This window comes from Seriola dumerili, unplaced genomic scaffold, assembly GCF_002260705.1.
Source record: "Seriola dumerili isolate Sdu_G_001 unplaced genomic scaffold, Sdu_1.0 BDQW01000091.1, whole genome shotgun sequence".
Classification (NCBI taxonomy): Eukaryota; Metazoa; Chordata; class Actinopteri; order Carangiformes; family Carangidae; genus Seriola; species Seriola dumerili.
Window position 1 is genome coordinate 4850895 of NW_019174346.1, and position 15130 is coordinate 4866024.

At 41.0% G+C, this 15130-nt stretch overlaps 1 protein-coding gene across 1 annotated transcript in view; it reads left to right on the top strand.

The window, feature by feature from the left end:
* The window catches only part of uvrag (UV radiation resistance associated), an 85894-nt gene that overhangs the window by 5598 nt on the left and 65166 nt on the right, over nt 1–15130 (top strand). The window contains exons 4-7 of the mRNA XM_022746078.1: nt 49–210; nt 1284–1358; nt 1474–1559; nt 10213–10318. Coding sequence (XP_022601799.1) covers nt 49–210; nt 1284–1358; nt 1474–1559; nt 10213–10318 — 429 coding nt within the window. The remainder of the gene's footprint in view (nt 1–48; nt 211–1283; nt 1359–1473; nt 1560–10212; nt 10319–15130) is intronic.

The following is a 15130-nucleotide window of genomic DNA, read 5'->3' on the forward strand; positions in this document are numbered from 1 at the left end:
AATGTTAACGTACTCTTATCCTCATGTGTATGTGTGTGTATCTTTCAGAATCCAACTTGGCGGAGCCTGGACTTTGGCATGCTGCCAGACCTTCTGGACACCTCTGTGTCTTGCTTTGTGGTGAGGATCTGGGGAGGACAGGAGGAACAGTATCAGCTCCTCATAGAATGGAGGGTCAATCTGGATGGCCTCAGATACACAGGACAGCAGGTCAGCAACCGCACAGTATACAATTCCTGTTTGGTAGGAAGTAAATACAGAATAGGGAGCTACTTTTAAAGTGGTCAGAGAAAAAAACCTATGAATCCCATTTTATACACATGGTTTGTTTTACAGTATTTTACAATTGTTTTTGCTCAGTTTTCACTGTTTCAATTTGTAAAACACTAAGCAGAAAATGGTATACATTGTATTATATATTAATTTAAACCCAAAATCTAACAAAGCATCACACAATAAGTTTATCAGAGTATCACAACATTGTTTATCACTGAAGAAATATTTTAAAATCAAACAGTTTCAAGGCAAAACGTCAACGTCAAAACAGTATGCAGTTCATTTCTTGAAGATTATACAAATAGCAATGAGAACAAATATGCAATCTATGCAGGAGTCAACATTTGAAATGACATATAGAGTAAGAATTACTTTTAAAAATGTTCATTTTATTTTTTTGTACATTCAGTTTATTGTAATATTATCTAGTTTAGAACCTGACTTCACGCTACAGTAAATCCTACATTCTTAACAGGTAAAATGTGAATGTAATTAACTGCATCAGTTCTATTTTAACCACAAAGTTTGTTTTTATTCAAGACACCAAACCTTTTTTTCCATCAAAGTGAAGTTATACACTGTTCAACATAGAATATGACTATAACAACCACCTCCACTACTGTAAGAGATACTCAATGAATTACAACATTTAGACAAAAAGCAAGAAATTGCATTTCTTTTTCCATTTGTTTCATACATTCACTATACATTTCAAATGTGTGGAGGTTTTGAGGAAGTAATTAGTAATTATCTACACAAGTTCAGCATTTTGTCTTTAAAGGTACATGCACATTGAACATTGAAACTCTGTTGTGAGGACTGAGCCAAAGCACTCACAAAATACACTAAAAGAAGTCAGTGTTATTGCCATTCTTTCACAGTGAGACTATTTTCAAAGCTCGTAAACAGATAGCACAGTCTCTCATTCACATCCAGATGCCGACTATCCTTTGTTCTCCTCGACTCGGTCTGCACAGTGAGCCTCTACTGCCTTGCTTTGTCCACAGATTCGATCCAGGAATCCCAATGAGATCATATTTGGATTGAATGATGGCTACTATGCAGCTGACTTTGATCATAAGGTACAGCCTTTTGTCCATTTTCCAGAGCTTCTGCATCAAAATGGAATACCCAATTCTAATCTCATTAGCTTTATTTTGGCCTATGCACTCAAACGCTGACATGTGGCTGTTGCAGGATCAGTCGGAGCGGAAGAAAAACAGTCTGCTTCAGGTCGACCAGAGTTCAGTCAGGAACTCCTACAGCGTTTTTTCTTTGCTCAGGTAAGATTCATGCCATACAGCAGTATTACATCATATTATCATTTCACTAGGCCTCAGTTTTCAACCATTTCCTATAGAGTCATTTCTCTCATGTGCAGTGGATTTCAACTACTTACAAAGAATGTTTACAAAATATTTAGTTTATTTTAAACCACATGTAGTTTCTTCGTTCATTCTTTGCATTATTGGTCATATGATTAGACTTCCTGTTATTTGTGTGGCATTTTTATTTTGAGCATTTGTTGTCCAGCAGATGGTGCCACAGGAAAGCCAACATTTAGACCTGTCACCAGGGAAGCTCTGCGGGGCTCCAACTTTATTTAAGGCTGAAAAGCCTCCAGTCCACACTGTATTTTCCTTGACACAATGAGACAAACTGTTTATATATTTATATGGAACCTTTCAAGGAGTTTGTCCCTATTAAGGCCCCTAATCAACAGGCCAGTATCACACTTGGGATTGTGATTTTCATGCGAACGAAATACTTGATGATGTTGAGTGTAATGGTTGCAATACAAATTTACACCACAAGAAGGAGACAGGGATTTTCTGAGTGACTTGCTTGTTAGTAGGAGAACCTCAGTACAGTAATTAAGAGCTTGAGACGACACAGAGCAGTGATGGCATCTGTTGACAAACATACACTCGCTGTTGTTTGTTTATATTTAGTTGTGGTAGTATGTAAACACTAGTTTCAAAATCACCAGGGCTTCCCCAAGGGAAACCCACTGTTAACCAAATCCTGATCACATAACAACATAATTACACCCAGTTTTGTCTAAATAAATGTATATCTGGAAGGTTCAAGTTAGACACTGCCAAAATAAGATAAGGATCCTGTCATTAGGAGCATTCTGAAGGCTTCAGCTAACATTTTCCATCCATAAGAATTAGATAGGGGGATATAAATACGTCACAGGCCTTTGATGCGTCAAGAAAAAGGAGTTATACCAAAGCGGGCTGAACTATAACAGTACTCCTTCATCTAGACGTGGTCATGGTGTATGTTTATGAGAGGAGACTATTACCTCTCCAGCAGCTTGCAAGAAAAAAAAGCTCAGTTTGAATCATAACTTTTATGTCCCCTGCTCTTACTACTTCTATTATTGCAGCCTTCCTCCAAATCCTCTTCTTCTGTCCACACCCAGTGGGACTCTGCGGAGTTTAACACACTTACATTGATCCCCCTCTTCCCTCACGCTGCTCTGCCTGCAGCTCCTTACCCCTGTCAGAGTTTTTCCTTGGCTTAGTGAACTCATATGCACATGGTTTATGATAATGTACTCTAGAATGATTCATCAGATATCATACACTCCGACAGGGATTATCCTCCCACCCCCATGGTATATAACCAGATATTTACCACTTAGTTTCTGACCTGTAGAGCTCTGAGCTCTCTTTTACAAAGTGTATTAACTTTCTGAAGCATTCAGGCGCCGCTCAGAAACTTGTTGCATGTGGAAATCTCTGCTTTTGTTATTGCCTCACCTGCTTGGTTGCACACATTGATAGATTACATACAGCATTCATGTTTATATGCCACTGGCACTGCTCCATGCTCGCTGCATTATCATCTAGTAGGGTGAAAAATAGTGTTCTCATTTTGTCACTTAATTACTTCCACCAAGGAGTTTTCACCTGTGTCTGTTTGTTGGTTTGTTCGTGTTTTTGTTTATTTGCAGGATTACGCAAAAAGTTCTGAACCGATTTGCACCAAGCGTGGTGTAGGGATGGGGCATGGGAAGTGGAAGATTCCATTAAATTTTGGTGTGGATCTGGTTACAGCAGCAGATCCAAGAATTCTTTTTTATCACTTTCCTCAATGTTTCCCAAGAAATAATGTCTGTTTTTTTTGATGTAAGATACTAATCCATATAAGAAAGTGCTGAATCCACATAACACATAAAGTTCTATTTTTTATTAATAGCAAGTCATAGCGCATGTGGCACCAGCAGCATTTAGGAATGCATCCATCAGTATTTAATTTAACATGCAACTTGCACAATAACAACAGCGGTTGCGACATAGCAACGAAGCATTTCATTGAGCTGTAGAGCTGTGTGAATAGTATAATGCTGACGTCATCATTGCACACAACAGGTAATAAAAGCACACAGCTATCTTGCATAAGGATTAAATACAATAAATAAATAAAGCTGTACTTGAGAATAGAAGATGTGTAGGATTGTTTGGCTTGGGCGGAGGTATGCGCTCTGCTGAGTGCCATTCTAGTTCTTATTGTATTCATCCTTGTCCAGAGAATTTGGAGGAAATGCCTTTTTTTTCCCTCCAAGAACAGTGATGCATGTCCCCAAGGGACACCCACAGTGTCAGATATTCTCACCCAACTCTCTCCCATCATGCCTTGGCCCAGTGCAAAGCGTCTTTCTCAGCACAGTGCTTTAATGGAAAAGGATGAGAGCTGCTTCGCTAAGAATGCACTGATCTTGATTAATGACGGTAATTTGTCAACAGATTCACAGTCTGTTTTTCTGCCTGGCTCCGGCTGACAACACCCCTCACTTGTGTGAGTAACATGGTGATGTGGGCTAGCAAACACAACACATCTCAGATGGAGAGATGAAGAGGGAGCGTACAGATCATCAATCAGCAAGCTGTGAGATAGAGGTTGAGCCACATCTTACAGGGAGCTGGGCCCCTGCCTGCCTGGGTAGAAAGAAAGCCAAGACAGTGACGAAAATGATCCTGCTGTTCAACGAAGCTGCTTTTTTTCCCCTTTTGCAGAGACGATTAACACAGGTTCAGGTCTGCCTCAGCCCCCCCAGTTATGTTTCTATATCTTACCAGAGAAAGACTTGATGTGTGAGCAGTAAGAGAGCTAGGAAGACCTGATAGGACTGGTGGTAGAATTCACTTCCTGTCATCATATGACTGAGCTGCATGTTCCACTAGTTGGATATAAACAAAAAGAAGAGGCTGGGAGAGTGGGCTCTCTTCCACTTTATAATAGTTAGAGGCGATCTTTTATGGCCTAATGTGTTTCTGAATATCACATGGAAGTGGTGGGTAGGTGGAAGTATTTCAGTAGCCCCACAGTCCTTACTCATAACTTAGTGTTTATAACATCAACAAAACTATTGTGGATGCTGAATGTTGAATTTTCAGGTCCATAGTAACAGTCCCATGTGACACTTGTTAAACATTCTTGTGGCACAACTTTCACAGTTCAGCAGTGTGACATTGCAGATTAAACCTGTCTCGAACTTCTGGAGCTTAAAGGGGAAACTTTCTTTTTTCTCTCTATGATCAAAGCCATATGTTGCCTATGTTTCCTGATTTGCTTGTGTATGCTCCTTAGTGGAGTACGCTTGTATGTACAGTCTGTGTCAACAGAAGCAGTGCGCTGTGATGCTGAAGCTCTGTGGGGGGTCTTTCATGCCCTAGAGGCTGTTGAAGTTGTAATGCCTTCCTTCAGGTAGCCCCAGAGGTCTACTTGCCTCCTGGTTGGACGCCGCGGTCAGAGCTCTCAGCCGCAGGTTGTTGTTGTGGTCCCGTGCTAAAAAGGCAGCTAGACTGGAGTATATGGCTGACCCTGGGGTCTCAACCAGCAGCGGCCAGGCTACAGAAAGAAAACTGACTTCCTAAGCTTTAAACCACCGTGCCGATATGGATGTGAATGCTCCTGTTTTCACTTCACACCTCTGAAGTGGACTTCAGAATCAAAGTAACACCCATATATAATCTAACTTAAGAGGTGGTCTTGGGTTGTTTTTTCAATTTAAGCAGAACTTTATCAAGTATTTACCCCACTGTCTGTCTGGTATTTACACATTTTTTCAATCTGAGATTACATTCTCTCATGGTTGAGACCTTAGACACGTATTTTTCCAGCTTGTCTGCCTTCCATTCCCACTACCTGCCAAACAATTTCTTATTATCTTTATCCAGCATTGCAGCCTCTTTGGTACTTGCCTAGCAGTTCTGTCTCATGTTATCTCAGCTTGTTGATGTTGGGTTCATTCCGTCCTCCCTTTAAAATTATACCTCAGTTTAAAACTAAGTCTCACGCCTCAGCCGCTTTTTGTGTTTTGCAGCCTCTCAAACAGAACACAGTTGGCTTTGACTAACAGACATTTATAATAGGATTTTGTATTTAAGACACTATTTTGTAGCTAAGCCTTGTCATAGTTTATTATTTGGCTTACTACACAAGGCAGCTTAAGCAACTATGACTAACAGTTTTAGGTTTTTTGTGTAAGATGAGGACAGGGAGCTCACACCGGGGACCCAAACTGCTATAATTATCCAGAGAGTGTGTGACTCCTTTTTGACCCTTTGGAGACCGAAAAATATCTTTACTCAAGATCTCCTCAGCTTTCCTGCATCTCTGTTGTAGTCGTCATGTAAACATGGCTTATAGCAACTCAGTAGGTCTCCACAAAAAAACATCTGCCTGGAGGAGTGCATATGCAAACTCGCCAAAGAGAGTTCACTCTGGTAATCTTATCTTCCATTCCATGTATATGCAGACAATGGGGAAGTGAGGTGAATAGCAAGTGGTTAAATGTGTTGACATTCTTTGGCAGTGAGATACAGACAGAATTTACAAGTGTTGTTAGTAGTGCTTTTCCTGCTGTGGTGCTGTCTGCTTTGTCCTTTGCAGAGGTGTGATAGAGGGACATTATCCTTAATTTGTCGTCACAGAATGTCTCGGCGCTTGTTTTGAATTGGGTAATTGGCTGCCCTGTTCGCCCTGCGCTGTTTGAAAAATGGTTGCTGGAAATCAATTCAGCACAGTCATTAGTCCCTGGGCTTGTTTCCTCTGACCCAGGTTTGTTTGACAAGTGCATTGGGCACACTTACATGTGATGAACAGCTAGAAGACTGGCCAGGTCACACCGTGTTTAATACATTCAGAATGCTGCTTTGGAAAGGCCATTGTTTATGTTTACTGAATTTGAACCAGTCGATCAATTTCCTGGTTCGATCACTGATTTTTGACATGTGGCAGCACCTCTGCTGTTTTGCTAAATCCTACCCACTGCCTGCACTTCATTCCATCCTGTCACACACAAATGTTTCTGTAGCTGAGTTAAAGTATCCGTCTGGAAAAAAAACGCTCTACAGTGATATGGATAAGAAATTGAAGGATTGTCTGCGAATGAAGACAGAAAGGTTTCACATGACCAACTTCAGCTGCTATGTATTCATGTGAATTGGCATCTTGTCATTCAAACCTCCCTGTTCAAGAGACAGTGCTACATAAGGTATGTAAATGTGGTTGAATTGATGCTTATCTCTTATTTTGTCTCAGAAGAAAAAACAATATGCTCCCAGGTGTCTTCCTCAGATCCTCAGGTCTTTCTCTTGCTTATCTCTGTGAGCCAAATGAGACATCTGCATTTGCTGATTCCTGCACAGCACTGATTGCAAAGTTGCAGATTGTTGGACCACAACACAGCATGTAAACCACGGCGAATATTTATTTTACGATAATCAGTAGACGTAAATTAACAGAAAACAGAAGACCTGTGTTGCAGAGGCTCCCAAATCTATTGCTGTTCAACTGAGAGGACTTTTAAAAAGGGTCATAGTTTTTTTTTATTTTTATTGACTTGATTGTTAATTTAAAAAACATTTACCATTTGCTAATTAACCTAAAAGCCCCTATTCAAGATTTTCTACAGGATGCCTTCTGTTTATCAAAATATCTTGAAGTTTCAAAAGCACAAGTTTCATCTGACACCCCTGCAGGATCTAGAGCCACAGTCAAAGGAGCAAATGTTATTGTTTTTCTGATGTTTATCGCCATCAGGGGTTGAGTGCACAGCCTCAGTCATAACTTCCCGCAAATCCCTCGTGGCAGAGTTGTTAAGTACCGCTCATGCGTTGGAAAAGGAAAGTTGTCATGGCTTGTGAGAAGGCGATCTCTGGACAGTTGCCCAGCGATTAAACTGTCCCAATGAGGGTGTACAGTGGTTAAGCCCCCCTGTCCCCTGCTGGTCCATAGGTTGTGATAGAGCCTGATGGGCAGGCGTTAGGCCAAGACTCTGGGAATGATAAGGGGGCAGACATGCGTGAAAAGGAGAGAGGAGATAACTATTCTCACCTGGGGGAAAAGGCCATATCAGATTCTCCCAATGCAATCGCCTAAACAGATGAAGCTGTCAAAACACATTTGCCCTGATGTTCCAAAGAACTATCTCCAACTGCTATCACTGTCACCTCAGACAGATTAAAAACGAGGGCAAAAAACATGAAATGATCTTCCCGTAGGACTCCTCCCAAAAGATCTATTTACGTCGTCATAGAAATGATTTTTTTTTTTTCTGGGTTGGTTGCCAGTAAGAGGCAATAATATCCAAAGATGACTGTGTGAGTTTCATAACAAAAAAGCCCCCTAGGATTTGTAAAATGACCCCACCAAACTGGAAGCCTATTTAAAAGAGCCTCTTACACTAAATCCACTCAAGAGGCAATTTCTTGAAGACTCAAAGCAAGTGCATATGTAAGGAAAACCCTATTCACATCACCCTCATGACCCAAACCACAATCTCCTCTCTCTGTCTGCTATAATCACTGTCTCCAATTTCTGCTTGTGTGTTATGAACTCAACTCGAAGTGGTTCAGTTGTTGTATCACAGACTAGTGAGTCAACACTGTTAACTGTTAGTAGGAAGAAATAAACCAACGAGCAGCCGCATCTTAATGCTTAATAAAGCCTCTGAAAGTGAGCTTTCCATGTCTGGCTTGCAAATACCAGTGTCTCAGTTTAAATTGAATAGAATCTGTCTGTTCTGGAAATATAAAAGTTCATTACTAGAACAGGAAACCACTAATCTTTACAGGTATTTTGAATGCAACAAAGCATCATCACGTAACACTGTTGCCAGACTTGAAGGTTTTGGAATCATCGGGCTGATGTTGTTCACGTATCCTGCGGCGATGTACTGTGTATTTTAAGAGTGCAATGGTGGAAACATGCTGACAAGAGGAGCTAATCACATCTCCTCTGGGGGCCCAGACAGCTGAGCCATTCTTTATCCATTACTGTGCAGTCCAACTATCGTGACATATGGATGGCATTGAGACGTTTAGCAAGAAGTGGATGATCTAACGCCAGTCTCACAGCATGATTGCTAATTCCCAGTTCCGCCTTTTGTCTGTCCTCTGTAACTCATTCCCACCATGTGGGATTGTTGTTGTTGATGGGTTGTCGGTGTCCCTCGGGTTGTGTCGAGGAAGGGTTTGTCTCTTTGTGTGATGGAAATCTTGTGAGCTAATGGAATAAGTACCGGGAGACCCAGATGTCTTACGCAGAAGCATTTATTGAACCTTGGCCAATGAGAATAGAGATGAGCAATACAAGTTAGCACTGTGTAATGACACCTCCTGGTAACCCATATTTAACCTGTTACTCCATGTACTCACTACATGTCCAAATAAAGTTATTCTTCTTGGAACCACGTCACATCCATACATGTTTGAAGGTTCTCCTGGGTACCTAATCCTAAATATTAAACCAGATTTTAGCTAAATAATGTTGTATATCTGGCCTACTTAGAGAAGACTTGTGTAACTAATTGACCCTGAGACACTGAAACCTCAATTATATTCCTTGTGGATGTACACACGGACAGCTGCAGACACTATAGAGGCACAGTTGTTCTTATTATACTACTTTCTAGTCTGCTTGGAGGATGCATGTGGAGTTGGTGCCCTTGTGGTCACAACAAATTGGAGGGTAGATGGACTAGCCTGACGGTTTGTTAGTTCTACCACCGGAGGCTCTGTCTGTCCTATCTCTAAGAGTCTGTTTCGTGACCTTGGTTTCTATGGCAACTGCCAGTGGGGATCGGGCAGCTGTGTCTTCACAGCCACACTAGAGATAAACTATGAACTGTTGTGTGTAGTGAGTGACCAGAGAGTGACCTGTGTGGAAACACTTCTTCATTAACATGAAGACCTAAAGAAGGACAAATTCCTTCACACTCTGGACTTGAAGAAAACAGATAAAGATAATTATCCCTGCGATTGATGGCAAAAATAATGCACTGGCTTGTCCTTTGTGTACTGGTGTAGCTGTTCCCTATTTCAGTAATAACAGTGACACAACATTTGGAAATAGGCCTCTGTCTTTGTGGCTTCAGTTAATTAGTTGTAGGTTTGAGGCTTGTCTTCCATTTTTTTCAGACCACTTTTCATCTCATGTTGTGGTTAGATTATTAGAAAATAATAGTGATTAAACTTTTGTGGTATTTAAGATGTGGTTTGTGGTACTTCATGATTTGATCTGTCTGGCCTAATGAACTGTAGACTTTTATTATCAAGAATGTTCTCAAAATTGTGTTTGTCATCTTTTGTTTGATGTCAAAGCCAGTCATTAACTGTTACGGTTTTGAAGACTCAGCTGTCGGACGACAACAACGACGATCAACCTCAATAAATTAGAAAAAACGAGGAGGGATGACAAACACACTATACAATGACTCTTTCACATGAGGACAATCATTTCTTCCAAATAGTCACTGTAAACATCCAAGCTAAATGAAATGAGTTGTTTGGAGTTTTCATTCAGCCAGTCAATTTAGTGACCTCTTGGAAACACTGTTTCAACATGGGGTTGTTCTCTTGGTCCAGTGTCTGGTGACAGTGATGTGGATAATGACTTTGTTCTCTCCTCCTTCTGCAGGCTTCACACAGCGCAGAGAGCCATCAAGCAGACCCAAGTGACAGTGCAGAAGATTGGGAAGGAGATTGAGGAGAAGCTAAGGACGACAGCGACCTGCACAGAGCGGGTGAGCACAGTCACCCATCAGTAGCAAATGTGAAGGCATCAGCAACTTACCTTTAAGTCACCGTCAATGTTTAGGCAGCTTATCTCCTTATCTTCAGTAGCAGTCGATGTTGTTTCATCAGCTTATGCTATTGTGAAAATATGTAAAGATGCGGTGAATTTCATGTTGATGTGATGTTTTCAAAGAACATTCATTAACACCAGAGAGAAGTAATTGCTGTGATCAGCGATAAGAGATCTCTTGTCTTCTACACCAATAATAAGCATCAGCAGACTGTGTTGTGCTAAATACTTAACAGGATTTAAGAAGGTGTATCACCTAAATCCCCAGATGTAATTGTAATGTGACATATAATTATACCCTTTCGGCAACTATTATATCTTTTTGTTTCGATAGCTCAACTGAAAAGTGGAGAAAGAGCAACATCCCACCTGCCTAAATGATAACATTTTGACCAAAATCCACTGTTTATGTTTCCACCTCTTGTCATATCCTCGTCTGTGATCCAAAGCAAAAGCAAGAAAGCATATTTAACATTTTTGGAATTGGCAGCCACACAGCTGTGAAAACGGAGCACTGATCCCAGGTTTGTCATTGTGTTTATTGTAAACATTCACTTCAAAGGGCGTCCTCTCTCTTCTGCTGTTATAAAAGCCCTGAGGCTGTGACACTTTGGTGTTTTCATCCTCCAGGTAGAGTCGTCTTTGTAAAAAGCTTTTTGCTGGTCACAGGATTACATACCTTAGATTCCGAAATTCATGTTGTCCAGGTGGGATGTTTTTGTGTACACACAGTGTTGTATGAGAGTGTGTGTTATATGTGTTTTTGTACAGATAGCAAATTTAAAGGTTTTGAGTCCCTCTTTAGACAGCTGTTACAGCTGTTGCTTTCCATCATGCTCTCAATCGGCTTTTCATATGGCTCATTTTTTCTTTTCCTTTCCCCAGACTTCACCCCACCTATTAAAGCAGCTCCACTATAGCCTTCTTTCGCCTTCCCACAAAAACATTGAGGCTCCATTCTTTTGCCACAAAGGATCTCTTTCAAAAACTTGTCTCTGATATTTCCCCCTCAGTGAAACATTCATTAAAACCCCTTTCAGAGCTCACATCAGCTAATAAATCACATAATCCTCGTCTTCTACCTTTCTGTAAAAACCCGGCAGCTTGAAGTGAGTGGAGCATTGTGTGGCTCTTCTAAGGGTTTCCCTCATTGCCTTTGGAGAGCTCTGTACAATCCTTCTGTGCGCGTCACAGTGAGCATGGATCAAAGGAGGACAGAGTGGAGGCCACCAACCCCAGCGCATGGCCCTTTCACCCTCTCACCCACACTTTGCCATTAATCTGCTGGGCTATAACATGCTCCCCCTACGCTTGCTGCTTATTTACTCAGCTGACCCACTGCTGTTTGATGTTCAGTAGGAGTCAGACAGGCCCTGACGGTGGGTTAGAGTCTCCCTCACACACAGACTCACATGGCTGTGACCCACTTGTCAACTATGCTGCTCAGTGAAAGTGTAGGAGGCTCATGGTTCGTGCCAAAGCCAGTGGTGGTTAACATGCAAGCATCAGGGTACGACACATTGCAGCGATGGAGGCTCTATCAGTCCTCTCTCTGTGACTGATACCCCTCTCTGTTTTTGCCACAAAACCCTCAGAAGTCTTCAAGAAGAAGCATATCTGTGGTTCCTTAGATCCTGGCTACGATCACTATCAAAGCGTATGCGTGTGAGAGATGCCACAGTCCCTGCTTGCAAGCTACAGGATGAATAACAAGGCCGAATCTCTGTTACCCTGTGAGCAAGTTCGCTCCCACCCATCTCTCCAATATCCATGTCATTTTCTCCTGTGTCTCTGTTTTACTCTTCCAACTGTTCAAACTCATTCAACTGTTGTCTGTCATCAGCCACACAGTTCTCAAACGTCAGCTCTTAAATCACTCTTTAGATGTTTTGGAGTTGCTCTATCTGTTCATCCAAACTTATCATTTTTCATTGTATGGTTCTGTTAACGTCCAATCTCTCCCCTTCCTCTACTGTATACCACATTCACATCCATCAGTCCATGAATCCCTTGTGCTGTTCCTCATTAGATGGTTAGCCGACTGCCGGCTCCCCCTCTGCCAGATAGAGACATGAAGCCTGATGAAGGGACACCCCATAGAGAGGGCAAGATGTTGACTAATGACCTGCACTCTGATGCTGCTGCTGGTCAGGGAGCGTGTGGTGAGAGAGACGTTTGTTGAAAGTTGTGGATATATAGAGATAAAAACAGATACTCATCTGGAGTTGATGGAATTTATTGTGGTCTCTCACCAGGGTTCGGGTTTGAGAGTTTGTGTGTGTCCACACGTCTGCATGGTGTTATAACCTTTAAACAGGGAGGGCCATTGAGAGCAAGCTCTCTTTTACAATGACGCTCTGATTACAGTACATATAAAACAATACAAGCACACAAAGTTACCATATACATACGTAAGCACATAATACAACAAACAGGCCAAGGACATCAACGTAAGGCACAACGTTAATTCAAAGAAAACACATGTATTCACACTGCTCTGTCTTCAAAAGGGATTTAAATTGATTGAAAGGGATTAGTTTGTCAATTAGAATCTAGAATAGAATAGACTATATGTATTGTCATTGCAGAAGTGTAACAAAATTAGATTTTGCGGCTTCTGTACTAGATGCTAGAAAAAACAGACAATATCAAATAGGGCCACAAACCAAGGTTTTTATAAGAGAACGCTCTTTCAATTGATGACCCAACAAGAGTAGTAATGTTCATTTCAGCGAAACTCTCAGTAAGTTTTCCAGAAAACAGCATGCATTTTGTATTATCTAGTTTAACAGTAATTAAAGATCTGTCTTTGCTGTACGGCACAGAAATCAACATGCGACAGAAGGTGCTGTTGTATATGAAATTGCATCATCCACGCTCAGTACTGTTTTTCTTAACCTAATTAATGTATAAAAATTGTGAATAAAAGTGGTCCTAGACTATAACCCTGTGCCACACTTTTGTTAACAGTCTTAAAGTTGAATAGATAGCCATCAGCCACAGCAGCTTGGGTTCTAATACTGAGATAATTTGCAAACCCAGTTTTTCATCAAATCCAATACATTCTAGGCATTTCAAAAGAATTTGATGATCAACAGTATCGAAAGCCTTAGATAAAGCAATAAAAAGGGTGACACAGTCCTGCTTGTTTACTAATGCACCAGCAACATCATTCAAGACTTTCACTGCTGCCGTCACAGTGCTATGTCCCAAACTAAAACTTGATTGATGAGTTTAAAATGGGGTGTTGAGATAAAAATGTTCTCACCTGACTGTTTACCAGTTTCTCTAACACTTAAGCTAGTAATGGGAGTTTGGAAACAGGTCGATAGTTATTAAGCTCATTGGACTGCTTCCTTTATGCAAAGCCAAGACATAGGCTGTCTTCCAAAAGGCAGGGATGCTTTCTGTTTCCACAGTCAGATTAAAAGTATAAGTTCAGCATTCATCTAAAAGTGAAGCTGCTAATAATAACACCGTTGGCTGTTAGTGATCAGCCCCAGTGGTCTTTTTGTGGATCACAGAACGAAGAGCCTTAAACACTTCAAGATTTGTAAAAGATGCTTCAGTGAAAAGATCTGGGTGTCAGATTTGTTAGCCCAGCAAGGCGCACTATGATCAGCGACAGTTGGAGGAAATTCAGCATTTTCAAATATATGACCTGATGAATTAAGTGTTCATTGAATGCATCACTTATATTCTTTCCAAATAAGAAAGTACTTGAAACTTGAACAATTTCACTGAATAAGGATGATTGCCAATAATTGGATGATTCAGTTATTTGTGCTCTGTTCCAGGCAGCGTCCCTTTCACACAACATCATGTGTCATGATGTTCTAGTTTTAGCTCCACCCTACTTCATACAGTTAAAAATAAATACTAATTCACATTCTCCACTCATCCACAGAATCAAACCACATAGTGTCCTACTCTAAATATCTGTGACTACCACTACTGCACTTTACACACATTCATAACCGTGATAACACATTGTTAATGTCACTGCCTGCAGCAGTTTAAAAACATCATGTGTTGACACCTGCCTGATTAGATGGCTGCTCAGGTTAAAGTTGGGAAGCTATAATGTGATTTCTGAGTTCACAAAATTCCATGTACTAATAAAATTATAGGTCTTTTTCATGGCAGCCATTTTGACTTGTTATTAGGCAGAAAAGCATTAAAGAAGTAGTTGAACAGTTTTGGGAGATGCCCTAATTTGCTTTCTTGGTGAGAATTAAATGACAAGATTTTTGTCCATTAAATAGGAAGTTGGATCAAGGGGCCAGTTAGCCTAGCTCGGCATAACAGCTAGCCCTGCTCTGTTCAAGGGAAAAAAAATCCTTTCCTTGCTTCAGCTTCATATTTATAGAAAGATATGAGAACCTCTCATCTACTGGCATCGGCAGGAAACCAGCTAAGCATTATTTCCCCAAATTGTCGAACTGTTCCTTTGAATAACATTCATAACGACTGTGTTCCAGATGACCCAGTAAGTCATGTCAGTGAGCCAGCATGCACCATACCAGAGCTGAAAGTGCAACACACAAAAGGAATGCAGTCATCATTAATGTTATTTATTACACATCCTCTGTCAGTGCTGTGATAAGTCAAACAGGCTCTTAATGGTGTAGGTTGCCGAGCTCTCACAGGTGCAACAAAACTGAAAGGTGAGCGAGGGGACGCCAATCAAGAACAGTCTGTACAGGCAATAATCAGGCAAAATAAGTGGACACCTGTGTGGGTGGACCTG